At 36.6% G+C, this 14340-nt stretch overlaps 1 protein-coding gene across 8 annotated transcripts in view; it reads left to right on the top strand.

Annotated features, from left to right (window-relative positions):
- Window positions 1-14340, top strand: part of SOX6 (SRY-box transcription factor 6) — a 370303-nt gene that overhangs the window by 154308 nt on the left and 201655 nt on the right. For all 8 annotated transcript variants that reach the window (XM_030950420.1, XM_030950423.1, XM_030950421.1 and 5 more), the window contains one exon: window positions 1362-1572. In XM_030950420.1, coding sequence (XP_030806280.1) covers window positions 1362-1572 — 211 coding nt within the window. The remainder of the gene's footprint in view (window positions 1-1361; window positions 1573-14340) is intronic.

The following is a 14340-nucleotide window of genomic DNA, read 5'->3' as shown; positions in this document are numbered from 1 at the left end:
GTAGCTGATGGTTAATGCTTTCTAGCCTTTCTTCAGTGCTCTGAAGATTGGTATTTTCAGCTCATAAAGTAGCAGGAATGTTATTGTTATGGGGAACACTGTGTGTTGCGAGAATGGTTCTTGACGAGACTATTAATTATCTTCTTAATATTTAAATTTATTGCCACTATAATTGCTCTGAAATCTTAAACAAAGTATGTTTCATGGAATCTAATATACACACTAACATTTCTAGGCATATCATAAAGCAACATTAAAAAATCAATAGCTTTTTGCCCAAAATATTTAACACTTCTAGCCTGTAATTATTAAAAATTAAAATAGAAGAGCAATTTTGGAAAGGAAAGTGTGTGAGAAATTCTTGTGGTTGAGTTTTTGAGGACAAATCCAAGAACAACTTCTCTTTTTAGCTGAAATTGTGAAAATAGAGATGCAGTGGAAGTTGCAAGCATGACTGGGAGAATGACAAGTCTGAGCCAGAGAAGTTCAGGAAGGGCTTCACTGTTGGGTGATATCACAAAATTGAGGAGAACTGTCATTGCTCAGTGCTTTTTTGCTTTTTGATACCCTTTTTTTTTTTTAATTTTTGGTCAGATAAGCATTATCTATTGACAAGGGAGATGGATGTTTTTTACTTCTATGTTTTTTGACTGTATAACACCTGATACGTGTGGTCTTGATACCTGTGTATTGGCATACATGGCTTGTGTTGCCATAACTTCATTTCCTTGCTCATTCTTGCCTATGTTGGCCTGAAAATAAATCTCCTTTCGTTTATTAGAAGCATTGTAACGTTCACTCTTTAAGAAAAATTTAAATTTAATTTAAAGGGCAGTAGATGTGCATGGATACATACATACCATGAACCTTACTTAATTGTGAAGTAGATTCTTTCCTCTTGGGTCATTGTTGGCCTAACACTTTCTCTAGCTTTAAAGTTATGCTGTTTTACATTAGCTGACGATTTATCCAGGAATAATTTGTCCTTGCTTGTACTTTCTTCCTTAATGCTACATATATTGTCCTTACTTAAGGAACTAAAGAAAACTGTAAAAGCCTAACACATCCATTGTTAAAAAGTGTTGAAGTGGCTTTTTCCTGACGAGGGAAATCCTTGATGAAGATTATCTCAGGCATGAAGTATGAATGTTAGAAACATGGAGAGCACTGGAATTAGGGATAAAAGTGCCCATGTAAAGCACTGAAACAAAGAAATTCAAGTAATAACACTCAATTTATAAACTGAAGGATAGCTGTAGGCTTGTTAGTATCACAAATAATGTTTTCAGCTTTTGCCAGCCTGAGATCCTTCTGCCACGAGAGATGAGTCCATGTTTTGACGTTGTTTTGTTTCTTTGCAGGAGTCAGAGAGTAATAAGTTATGTTCCCTATATTCCTTCCGAAATACCTCTACCTCACCAAGCAAGCCCGACGAAGGAGGTCGCGACCGCAGCGAGCTAATGACCAGTGTTAACTTCGGGACGCCCGAGCGCCGCAAGGGAAGCCTAGCAGATGTGGTGGACACACTGAAGCAGAAGAAACTAGAAGAAATGACCAGGACTGAGCAAGAAGGTATGTGCTGGATAAGATTGATGTAGTTTCCCCACCCTCAATCCAGTAGTTTTTATGGCATAAAGGATGTGTTGGGTATCAAGGGCCATAAAACGGCATAATTGGCAAAGGCTAGGATAAAGTTATTCACAGGTTTCCATGGCAATGGTAGTTTGAGATCCATTAGGGATTTTAGACAAATATGCCAGTTTTTAAAAACTTTTAAAATTGTCTTGGTTGTGAGTCAAAGCAAGAATGTGGGATTTGGTGAAAACTCAACTCTTATTTAAAAGGTTATGATGAATTCTTAACTGGCTGTGGACTTGTGAGGGATATTCTTCAGTCATATTTGTTCTCTTTCTTTTAAAAGACAAATGTTTATTTTTAACAATAAGAATGAATAAAACATGAGCTGGTTTGTTTTGCCTTAAAAAAATCTCATCTTTCATCGCTTTAATAACACAGCATCTGTAACTAGGAGAATGGGAAATAGTTTTAAGTGTAAAAGTACATCGTTCTGACCTATATAGCTAGAATTACAGGGGAAGAAATATCTTTTTTTTTTCCTCCAGTCTCCTCAGATATTGTTACAAGTATTAAAACAGAGATAAAAATTAGGACGAATCTTTGAGTGCTAAGGCAGTTTATGTAGCCAGTCCTTATTCAGATACTTTCATTGACTTCGCAAAGTTTTTTGGGCCATGGTAGGAAACAAACAGAATTGCAGAGAGAGTTTATCAGTGTATGTGTGCACACAGTCAGGGGCCATCATGACAATTTCTCCCTTATTTAAGTAGAATGAAGTCTTGCTTGGTTCTGCAACAATACCTTTTAATCTGTGAGCTCATACGTGAGTTTGAATCAGCGAAGTTGTGAGAGCATGAGGCTCTGAAATAGAAAAACAGGTGCGGAGGCATCTGTGTGGATTCTCTTAGATATTTTCCCAGTTCAGTTTTGTGGCATTAAAAATAACCCAGGAAGAATATTTATAATGTAGTAGAGCCAAAAGACAGTAGAACTTTGTGATTCTTTTTTTCTTTGAAATAGGAATGAGTTCAGAATTATTTTGCCTCCTCAGTTTTATTCTATGGTCACAGTGCACTTCAACCACTGCATTTTAAGTTCCCTTGGCCTCATGTGGCAATGCAGATTTCAATTGAAATTGAAGCTGATACAATAATATGTTTAAATATGGAATAAAATCATGTAGTGATGGAAGTAGGCTTCCAAATTTCTTGGCATAATTGTTAAATGCCAGTGTGTTCTATAGGTGTCCTTTCTGAAGCTGGTGAAACATCTCTAAAGAGAGAATGTCCCAGATTCTTTACTACCATCTGTCTGTTTTCAGCTGTAAAGATCACTCTTTTAAAAATTGCTTTCTTAGATTTGGTGGTTAGGCTAGGAAAACTATTTTAAAGATTACTTTGGCAAAGTTGTTTTCTGCAGTCGGTAGCAGTCGTTCGACACCCCATGCTAATCAAAGGTCTTGGCTCGTACTTTGCTGCGGGAGTGCTCAAGTTGCTGTTGGTTATATTGACACCACCAGGAGTGTACTGGATGGTGTGCTAATAAAAATGTGCATCAAAAAAGTTTAAACATAGTATCTGTCTGTAGGGATTTGAGCATTTCATAGCTTATTTTTGTATGGGTTCTTGAGAATTTTCTGCACTTCCCCTGTATTGGTATACACTGGTTGTTCTAAGAGTGCTGAGCAGAGAGATCCCTCTCTCTGAGTCAGAACCTTTCACGCTGTGTGTTCTCATCAGCTGAAATAAAGGTCATTTTTGATCCATAAAATAATCTTGCCTTTTATGGACCACATTATAATGGAAAGCTATTCTAAAGTCTGTCTGCAAGTTCAAAGGTATTTGACTGTATCTTTGTGTTTAGGTCATGTTTAGATTAGATACTAGGAGACAATTCTTTGCTGTGAGGGTGGTGAGACTCTGGCACAGGTTGGCCAGAGAAGCTGTAGACACCCCTCCATGGAAATGTTTAAGGTCAGGTTGGATGGAGCTCTGAGCAACCTGCTCTGATGAAAAGTGTGTCTGCCTCAGCACTGGGGCTGGAATTAGATGATCTTTAAGATCTCTTCCAAGCCAGGCCATTCTGTGATGATTTTATGGTTCTGCATTGTTATTTTCCATTTATCCACTATTTTCTGCAGGAAAAAAAGTTACTTATGTTTTACAGAAAATAATTAATGAACATCTGACTGGTACCATATAAACTAATGCAGAAAAATAATTAATAGAAAAATGGGAAATTCTTCAGGATGTTACACTTAGGAAGTTCAATGTTTCTAAACTTCTCTGTAGGCCAGAAATATCAAAATTTTTAGAACAGATTTGAATACCCAATTCAGTATTCAGAGATTTCTCTGAATTTAAAAGAAGTACTCTCCGTACTTGTTTGATTAAAATAAAATGTTAAAAATAATTACTATTTTAAGATTGAACTTTGTTTTAGCTCTGTGCAGTCAGTTGGAGAAATGAGGTCTGAGATTATGAAATTGTTTTGCCATCTTACAGTGTCTTTTGAACAACCTAATAATAGCCTGATCACACACTTACCATACATGATGCTCTTTAACATCTATCCTTTAAAATATGTTTCTATGCAGTTCTTTTCTTAAAATAGTATGCAACCAATGCAATTGAGGAGCTCTTTGTGTACTAAGTCCTGCCCTGTCACAAAATTGCTTGCCCAAATGGAAAAATATCTGCTGTTTTTTGTTTTTAAATAGAGAGAATAATATTACGGGTTTAATGAATGAAATGGAGAAAAGATGTGTTTTTACTGTATACTGTGGTGTGGGGCTTTAAGTCCTGCACATCTCCTTTAAAAGAGTGTAATAGTTCATGTTAGCCTCATTTATAGGTATGACCTCCTTGACCACTGATGTAGCTGTGGGATTTGGGCTAACACACAGTAATATGTCAGGTTAATCGTAGAGTTAAGTGTGGAGTAAAGAACTCAAGAATTCCAGTCACAGATCTAACGTCCATGCCAACGCAGCAAAAAGTCTCTTTTAATATTGTTACAGAGCAACTTTCTGGTCCATCTATATCATCTGAATTTGAGAAATACAGGTTGTTGGGGTCAAACACTTAAATACTTTGTGCTATACACTCAGATATTAGGTGTCTGCTATGCTTGTATATACTCCTTGTTTTCTCTGTTGTACCTCATAACACTGGAAAAAAAAATATACTGAGAGACTTTATAGTGTCTAAATAGATGTATTTAATCAGAGTCCTTTGGCTCCTGAAAATAAGTTGTCTAATGAGAATTTCATCTGAGCAGCTGTGACTGAGGAGGTCAACAGGCATTGCCTAAGAGAATATGGCCCAGCTGGTTAAATCTGGTTGTTGTAGTGATTTAAATGGTCAAGTGCTGCTTGTAATCCAGGACCGTCTGTTTGTAAAGGGAAGAGTGAGTGCTTCAGCATAATGTACAGCTGTTTTAATCTCTCTTTAATAATAGTGCTTCAGCCAGTGTCATGTCTTGTGCATGGTGTGGGAACACGGGTGCTTCATACAGGAATATACCTTAGGTATGTTTTTAGCTTTATTTGTAGTCTGAACACAGATTACCAACATTAAAGGATAAACAACATATTTTTTTCACTTTGTGGTCCAGTATTTGCAATTTTTGTACGGTAAGGCACTCCTGTGTCTTAATTTGTAATGATTTGCAAATGAGAAAAGTGATGAGAAAATTGAAAAAGAAAAGAATGCTGCAAATATTTAGAGTTAATTTGAGTATGTAAAGACTTTGCTGACATGTGTTCTCATAAGACAGAAGAGGTCAGAAATGAACAGGTGTCTAATTTAATCAACAACATTAGACTCTAGGGCCTCTTGGATAACTTGGGTATATTCATCTTAGTTATTCTATGAGCTGAAGGATTGTTTTACTGGCCTTTTTCTTTGGAAGTATCCTACAGTACAATCAAGTATTAAAGTTCTTCACAGCTCAAAATGAAGAATTTCTGTTAGCATGGTCTAACTGCTTCTCTCGTTTTCTATCTCCTTCAAGTAAAAGACTTTTCTTTTTGAATATTGCTTATGTTACTTTTGTGAGGCAGATTTACAGCCTGGGCTGCCCAAATTCTATGCTGAGAGTTGGCTCCCAGACAACTATCCTACTGTAGCTCATCATAAGCCTCTAGGAGCAATAATTAGTAGTACACATCTTGTCTGTAGCAAGGAGAGCAGATTTCTCCCTTTCAGATCTGGAATGCTAGGTTGGCAGGTCAGCTGGCACTTCTGAGCTGGAAACTGGGCATGTCATTTCTGCTAAGTGCTAAGCTCTCATTACTCAGGGCCTGGATTCCTAATTCACTTTTGACCTTGATTCAGAGCAATGTATACAGTATCATTTTTCAACCAAGCTCGGTTCACAATTCTAACACAAGCTTTTTATGAAGTGCCTCCCATTCTTGTTTCCTCCTTGAAGACCACAGTTGAACATTCAGAGATCAAAGATTTCTATGTATGCATGGTGGAATAATGAACATCTATATAAAGAGTAGTATATTCATAAATTTCCATCTATTCTCTGTCATGTGCACCTGTTTGTACTCTCTCTCTATGGGGGGATATATGGGTGGATATTTAAATTAAAAATTAAGGCTTCACATGTATTATTAATTCTGTATGCAGTAGGAAAAATCTTACTCTGTAGAGGTGGTTTTTCTGATTTTTTTTTCTCCAGCTTCATGAGTTAATAATAACCAAACACTTTCTGTTATACTGACTTAAAATAGATTAACAATTCCCCTATAAAGCTTTCTATCATTCTAATAATTATATTGGAATATAATTTAAGTATATTGAAGTATTGCATACACAAATCCATGAATTTTCTGCTTATTCATCAGAAAGTAAAGAAACTTAAACTTTTGCATACCATGTTTTGTAAGTGGACATTGGCAAACAATTTGGGTTGCTATTGTTTGTTTTATTTATTTATTTTATTAGTTCTGGTTGTTTTAGGTTCTTTTTTAAGAATCTGTGTGCATTATATTGTATTAAATGAATGGAGAGTTTCCATTTTTTTTTGTGGCTTTGTTTTAAGCCTGCCACAGCTGAGAACAAGAGAGTCAGACATGTGCACTTGCTTTTTAGTATAGTTTTAAGCACAACCTTTGAGGACCTTACATTTCAGGAGTTTTCTTTGGTGGACCAGTCCTAGAAATGAACTGCTGACCATTTGGGGTCAGTGAATATTTTAAAATGTTTTTAAAGAATTTTTGCACAGATTTAATTCAAGTTATCTGTCTTGTGGTGTGCTGGATACCCACACTTTCCACTGATGAAGGCATGATCCTTTGCTGTCCCAACACACTTGGTGTTTATAGACCCCTGCTCTTTCTTCTTCCTTTTTTTAAATTTTTTTTTAATGGATAAAGATATTTTATTCAAGACTTCAAAAATGTTTCTGGGGTTTGGTATTAGGATTATCCAAAGTAATAAAAAAAATTCGTCAAATAATGAAATTTGCAAATGGTCACTGGCATTTTTTTTTGGGTATGAAAAGCTCACCTTCTTCAAATCCTTTCATCACCTTTGGAAAACCCTGCCATTATCTACTTGGTACCATGCTCATCATGGTTCCCTTTTCTTCTTAAAAATCACTTTTGCTAAGAAAATTTAGAATCACTCATGCATATGGTTAATTTAATACTTATCTCTTATTTGCTTTTTGTTGAAAGGCGTATATAGTGGCATCTAAGAAAGGGAATTTGTCTTCTAAACTCCAGACATGCTTCCAAAATAAAAACAAAATGAGAAAATAGTCCAAATGTCCAGAAAATAAATAGATGACTCAGACCAAGTTAAAGGAGAGATAGGAAGCACATTTTCCTAAATTGCTGTTTTCTTCCATTATTTACCTCCTTACCATATAATTAAATACATCTTATTATGTATCTCTGTTTTTTTTTTAATTCCAATTATCTTGGTAAAATCACTTGGTCACTTTTTCATTGCAATACATGCTGCTGTTAAAAAAAATTCTTCTATTTATAGCCATCCTATAAGTAAAATTTCTAATGCTTCTGTTGTTGAAGTCTAAAGTGATTTCCTATGTCTTAATGTGTTAAAGTAATTTTGGACCTTTTTTGGAACATTACCGCAAAGGAAGGATTTTCTAATGTTATTTTCCTGATAACTAAGAGAAGATGCACCCATTTTCCTTCTCTATTTGATTTTTCTATCAGAAATTCATTCCATTAATGTACTTTCATTTAATGAAATTTAGAATGCAACATACATTTAATTTTATTTTTTTTTTGTAAAGACAGACTCAGTCTGTGTAATCAGTCTGTAATACTGTGTCTGGCCATTAATATTTTGTCTCATATTTTTATTTATCATTCTGACTGAAATTTAGGCATTTTTGATTATTCACTTTCTTCGATCCTTTAAATTTTTCAGGATAGTATTTTGTGATTAAATGCTATTTCACAATTTTTATTTAAGAGACTGGCACATCTTGCTATCTTTCTGGCTCATATTTGTATTTACCTGGCTGCCTGAACTACAGCCTTACCCACTGTTGTAGCATTTGAGAATCTAATCGCTGCTATTGTGTGGATATAGCAATTATTTTTTGTGTGGATATAAGAATTTTTATGTGGATATGGGAATTTTTCAGCACTTTTCAGTATGTCTTATGCTACATTTGAAGACTTCACTTTTCTTGGTTTTGAAATTCTTCCATGGCATTCAAATGGAGAACAGCAAAGACTTTTACATGAGTATCATGGAGAATGAGATCTACATGAATAGGTGGACAGATTAGTTGGGCCATTTGCTTTACTAGGACGTTTGCATGTCCCTTTTTAGTTCTTATTCAGGATCATCAGCAAGGAACTGGTGAGTCTGGTGGAAGCCTTTTGAGAACCTGTCAGGAAAAAAATACACTTTGGTTACTGTCAGATGTTTACTTGCTGTAGGATCCATGGAATTTTATGGAGCTTCTACTTTTCTGGAGATTCAGTTTTCCAATCCAGGTTGTTCTCTTTTTGAGGCTTTGAACCTGTGCATCTCTACAAAATTATTGCATATGTTGGTAAACAGACTTGATCCTGATAGGGGAAGAGTCTGAAATTCGGGACTCAGTTCTGAAGATTGGTACATCCATTCTAGCCATGAAAATTCTTTATTTTTGAGGAGGTACTTTCTTTCTCTCTTTTGAGATTCTTATATTACATTGAAGAAACATTTTTATTCAACCTAGAATACGTGAGATTGGTAAAATCCTTTCCATTGGAAGAATTGTGCCTTGACCGTGTTCTCATTATCCCTGAACAGGACAGATTATACTGAAAAAGGCTGAAATCTTGTTTTTGCCATCATCTGCTGACCATTCCAGTCAGTTCCTCCACAGAGATGTATTTTCCAATGTCTTACCTTCCGGAATCATCTTATTTTTACTTTTTCTTTAATCCCAGTCTAACCCCTCAATTCTGACATTCTCCAGTGTTAGATACAATTTAATTTATTTTTTATTGCATGACAAATTGTCCCAATGCTTCCCTCTTATATAATTTTCTGCATTATGTTCCTCTACACTTCTGTCTCCTTTTTAGACATGGTCAGATATCTGCTATCTTTACACTATTTGTATATCATTAGTATTGTGAAAGCATTATTAAAAATGCATGTCTTAAAAGCCAGTTTTTTTCCTAGGGGCAGTAAAAAAGGCAAGATCAGTATGAATAGGTACAACTGACGATGAGCTCTGTGGTAGAGAGTATAAGCGAGTAAATAGCTGTAAAAATATGGAGAGTTGTTTCAGTTGCATGATCTTGGCAGCAGAAAAATAAATTCAGACTTCATTGGTTTCTGATGTTCTGTGACACAAACAACATTATGATCAAATCATGCTTTAAAATGGCAATTGAAATACATTTTGTAGTCATCAGGTTAATAGTAGGGACTACACTGTGATACTTTCCTCCTAAAATTTGCTAATGTAAATAAATATAAGGATTTGAGGGAAAAAATTGGGCTTGAACATGGCTGATCTTGTATGCCATTGGTTTTTCCAAGTTCTGGAGGGTGAATGGCCCCAGATTTCTTTGGTGATGGACTTTAATTTAAGTTGTTCTTACTTGCTTTGCCATTCCCGCTGTTTTGCAACAGGGCCTAAAAGTGCTTTAAGTGCTTGTGACTGGGGTAATGAATGAAAATATCTTCCCAGCACTGAGAGTATTGCATTAGACTGAACAGTCACCTTACTTGTAAAAGCACTATTAGAGAGGGGCAGCTGTAAGTAAGGATAATGATTTGTGTCCAGTGCTTATTTACTGAAAATTGTAAATGTATTATTTATTGAGAGCTCTCCAGACAGTGCTTGTCAGAATAAAAATGTCAACTCTAAGCAAAATGTTATAATACATAATAAAAATGCTAGGTAAACACTTTGGAGATACAGCTAATTAGATCTGCTTTTCTTAAAGAAATGACAGTAAAAATGCTCTGCAGCATATACATTTTAAATGCTGATATATTCCCTATTTTTCCATACAGTATTTGGTTTAGATACCTTATCATTATTTAAAAATAATTTTGACAACTTTATTTGATTGCCACAGGAGAGAGAGAGGCACTTCCTACCTGGCTGCATGAGGCAGCTGCATGCTCAGGCTTCCCTGTTCATCCTGTGGAGAGAGTAACTACTCTCACCTCTGTGCTTCAGTCTGAAACTCCAAGATGCCACTTTGTTTGTGAGGGAAACCTGCCTCCAGTGGAAGCAAACAAACAATTATTAAGATTAGTCTTCAGCCATGCTAATTAACCCTGAACAAATATTCCTAACAGGGAGCCTAAATCCATTCAATGTTAGTGTTGCTTTGGTGTATTATTAAATATGAGTAGGAATTAGAGAGGGAAAAAAAAAGTAGCTAATTTTTTTTCTATTTAAAATATTACTTCATTTAAGTTTTATTTTTATTTTTTTCAATTTTATTTTCCATGAAATTTGCAATGAGAAGAATTGGAGCTTAAAAATTTTGGAAATCTTTCTAGAGTGTTTTACAGTGCAAGGGAGGAAATTGCCTTTTGAATTTATCCTTTTTTACAAAGAACTGCTCAGTTCAGCATCATAAAATTTAGGATGCCATAATGAGAAATAGCTCTCTTGTTTTGAGTATATCAGCCAACCTGAGAAAGAGCCTTACTGTGATTATTTTAGTGGCAGTCTGTGTGTGCCCCCCTGCTCTTGGTTTGCTTTTGGTTCTGGTATCTTGAAGGCTGACCAAGAACAGAGACTAGATGCAGTTAAAGAATAAAGTAGAGATTTATTAGAAGTCCTCAATGGATCCACCTTGGGCAGCACAAGAGCCCAGCCAGGGCTACACCCAAGATGAACCAAAATGGTCACAAAATGGACAACCAGACACGGGGTCTCTCATTTTGTAAGTTTTGGTCCATTAGCATATTGGAGTTAATAGTCCAATTTTAGCTTTGGGTTATGAAGTCCCATCCTTCTTGTGTTTCTCTCCAGTCCACCATTCTTTATGCTCTTGGGCCTGGAATTTGGATCATTTGTCCTTGGTCCCCAGCTAGAGAAGGAATTGTTTTGTCTACCTACTCTGTGAAGAGAGCTTACTATTCCCTAATATGAAGCTCAGAACTACACATTAAAGCAGTACAGGATCTGAGAAATAGAAAAGCTAAAACCTGAGGCATCAGTTCCACAGAATCAAGGAACCATGGGGCGGCTGAGGTGGGAAGGCACTGCTTCTCTGCACGGGGCATGATCGCCTACAAGAGGTTGTTCAGAGCCATGTCCTGTCAACTTTTGAGTATCTCCAAGGCTGTAAACACCGCAGCTTGTTCAGTGTTTGGTCATCCTTGTGATAAGCAAGGATTTTCTTTGGGTTCAAGGGAATTTCCTGTTTTTTGTTCTCTTTGCTTCTAGGCCTGTAACAGGCCACCGCTGAGAAGGGCCTGGATCTGGCTTTACTCCTGCTATCAGATACTCATATATCACCCCCAGGAAGCTTCTCCTTTTCAGCCTAAACCCTCATGGTGCTCCCAGCCCCTCTTCCTGTGAGACCTGCTCCAGTTACTTGGTCGCCCTGTGGCCCATTCCTCCAGTCCCATATCTTTCTTGTACTGGGAGCCCAGAACTGGACACAGCACCCTAAGAGTGGTCCAAAACATGATTTATTTTAAGGCCGCTAGTTCTGCACTGTAAGACTGAGCTTTAAGGACAAGAGGAACTTAATTATGATAAAGTCTAATACTTCCTGAACTTCTTGCTCAAGCCTGTTCATCAGCATAATTTGAGTTTTAACCCTGTGCCTGTGCTCTCATTTCCCTTTGTGTAGCTGATGAGCACAAAGCAAAAACCAAGAATAAAAACACAATTCAGTGCTCTTAACTACATATTTCTGTGCTTCACAAGTGTATTTTGGACCGTGAGGAATCCTTCTAATTCCTATTTGTAGCCAGGTTTCTTCCTTATTTGCTCATTGGCACATTGATCTCCAAAATGTTGGAATTGTTAATGTGTCAAAATACACCCTCTTCTGTCCTGCTCTAGTAATGTAAAGAAGAGGTGATGTTTTTGTAAAGTTCAGATTGTGATATTCCTGAAAAAAAAAAGTGCACTAGTCCTTGTTAAATATAGTCTTGAGGGCAAGAACTGTGTAAACATCTGCAGAGAGCTCCTGTTAGCATTGTTCTGTCCTGACTAGCAGCACTCACTCTGTTGCAGTCTTGGGTCTGTCTTTAGCATGGGCTGCCAATCAGTAAAGCTGTGCCAAAATGTCTTGTTCTACAGCCTAGAATTTTGGAATGTATCTAATAGCTGTTTTCTTTTATTAATCATAATATATTTTTAGTTTTACTTACATAGGTGCCCAGAGTTCCCGGGCACGGTGCCCTATGTATGAATGGCTGTTTATTTTCATCTTCCTTTTTGTTAACTGCTTTACTTAATGCTTTACATAACCATTTGCCATATTTTGACATGAAGCTAAAATGCACTGCTGCCTGCTCACATTTCTTAAAGAACTTGATGTGACATCACCCTCTATGGTAAATCGTGATCTTCACTGAACCCAAAAAACCCCATCTTGAATACTCTTCTGTCTTTTATTTGTTTGAAAATGTTGAAGCAAGCAGGCTCTTTCACCCATCTGGAAGAAGCCTGAACACTACAGCTTAGAGAGCCTGCAGTGACACCAAAAACATTTAAGGGCTCTGTACTGAATGTCTTAGTCTAACACCACCTTTAGAATCAATTCTGTTTGCATTTGTAGCTATGCTGTGTGTGTTACAGGATATGCATGAGGACAGGAGTCGGCTCTTTCTACTCTATCTTAAAATTTACCTGCATATTCAATATTTAAAACAGCTCTGCTTCTCAGTGTAGGTCTTAGCAGTCCTTATCGTATCTTAAATATGTAACAAGCAGATTACTTTTAAATATTTACAGTGAAACAAAAACTAACACATCGGGCAGAGGTTTGTTAAAATGTCAGAAGAACTTGCCATAGTGAAAAATAAATATTGAACCAAGTTTATTCCTGAGGTGACTCTATTAATTTCAATAGAATTACTGCAGGAGTAGTTCTGGAAAAAAATCTGTCAAGATTTTGTATAATAATTTAAATATTTTTTCACACAACCTTGAATAGTCCAGAAATAATTTTATAGGTCTGGCATATACATGCATCACTAAGTAAAATAAGCTTCTTTGCCTCAGCCTCTGTTCCCTCTGTGGACTGTTTGTGTTTTTTAGCTGTTTAAATGGGGTTGTTGCAGCTTTGTTAATAGGTTTTGTTACATCTGCAGTTATACTTGTAATTAAAAATTTAGTTGGAGAATTGGTTCCCCTAGGTTTCAATGTATCTGGTGTTTCTGTGATATAATAAGTAGACAAAGAATCACGTCTGTTGCCCTTTTGTGTCTGTGTATCAGGTAACACAACAGACAGTGGCCAGACATATGACCTCAAAAATCAAACCAATTTGTTAATGAACTAACAAGGCAATGTAATAAGCATCTCTATTCAGTCATTTTCCCCAGCTTTCAGTTGTTCCTTAGAGCAAGGGTAGCCAGTGCTGTATCAACAAATTATTTGATGACAATAATTTGGCTGATGAGAATACAAGGAAAAAAGCCACAATCTAATTAGAAAACACTGTATATTAGGTGGCAAAATGTGGCTAATGTTTTATATCTAATTGTAAAACTGCAATTTGCAACTTTCGCTAGTTAACGATTTTTACGCCCCCCTTCCTCCTTTCCACACAAAAAATCATTTAAAAAAAGGCCAAAAAAGAGACTACAGGACTTGAAACACAGTGGCCCTGAAGTGATGGGAAAATGGCCAAGGTGTCACAGCTAATTTCTGACCCTGCTTTATGAGTTCTGCTGTTCCTTATTCCCCTTGTCAGTCTGTGAATCCCTGAGGCTGTACACACTGGCCTAACATCACTCAACTCCAGTTTTATATCCTCTTTTAATAATGTTGAGTCTATTCTGTCCAACTTTGATTCAGACAACCTGCTTGTCTTGAAAAAGTGATATATTTAATCAGTGGCTCTGTCTCCAGCATAGCTCCCACTGCGTGAGACTAGAGCCAAAGAGTAGTGCAGTGGCCTGTCACTTCTGTTTGAATAGGTAATGTGGAGCCGCTCAGCCGAAGAGACAGGAGCTGGAACTGCTTGTTAGGACACATGATCAAAAGCCACTCTCTGCTTTCTGCCAATCAAGCCTCATGTCGCCTTGTGGGGCAGACATTAAATAGATTTTTCTGCCG

This window comes from Camarhynchus parvulus, chromosome 5, assembly GCF_901933205.1.
Source record: "Camarhynchus parvulus chromosome 5, STF_HiC, whole genome shotgun sequence".
In the NCBI taxonomy this organism is placed as follows: domain Eukaryota; kingdom Metazoa; phylum Chordata; class Aves; order Passeriformes; family Thraupidae; genus Camarhynchus; species Camarhynchus parvulus.
Note: the sequence above shows the minus strand (reverse complement) of the source record. Positions and strands in the feature narration are given on the sequence as shown.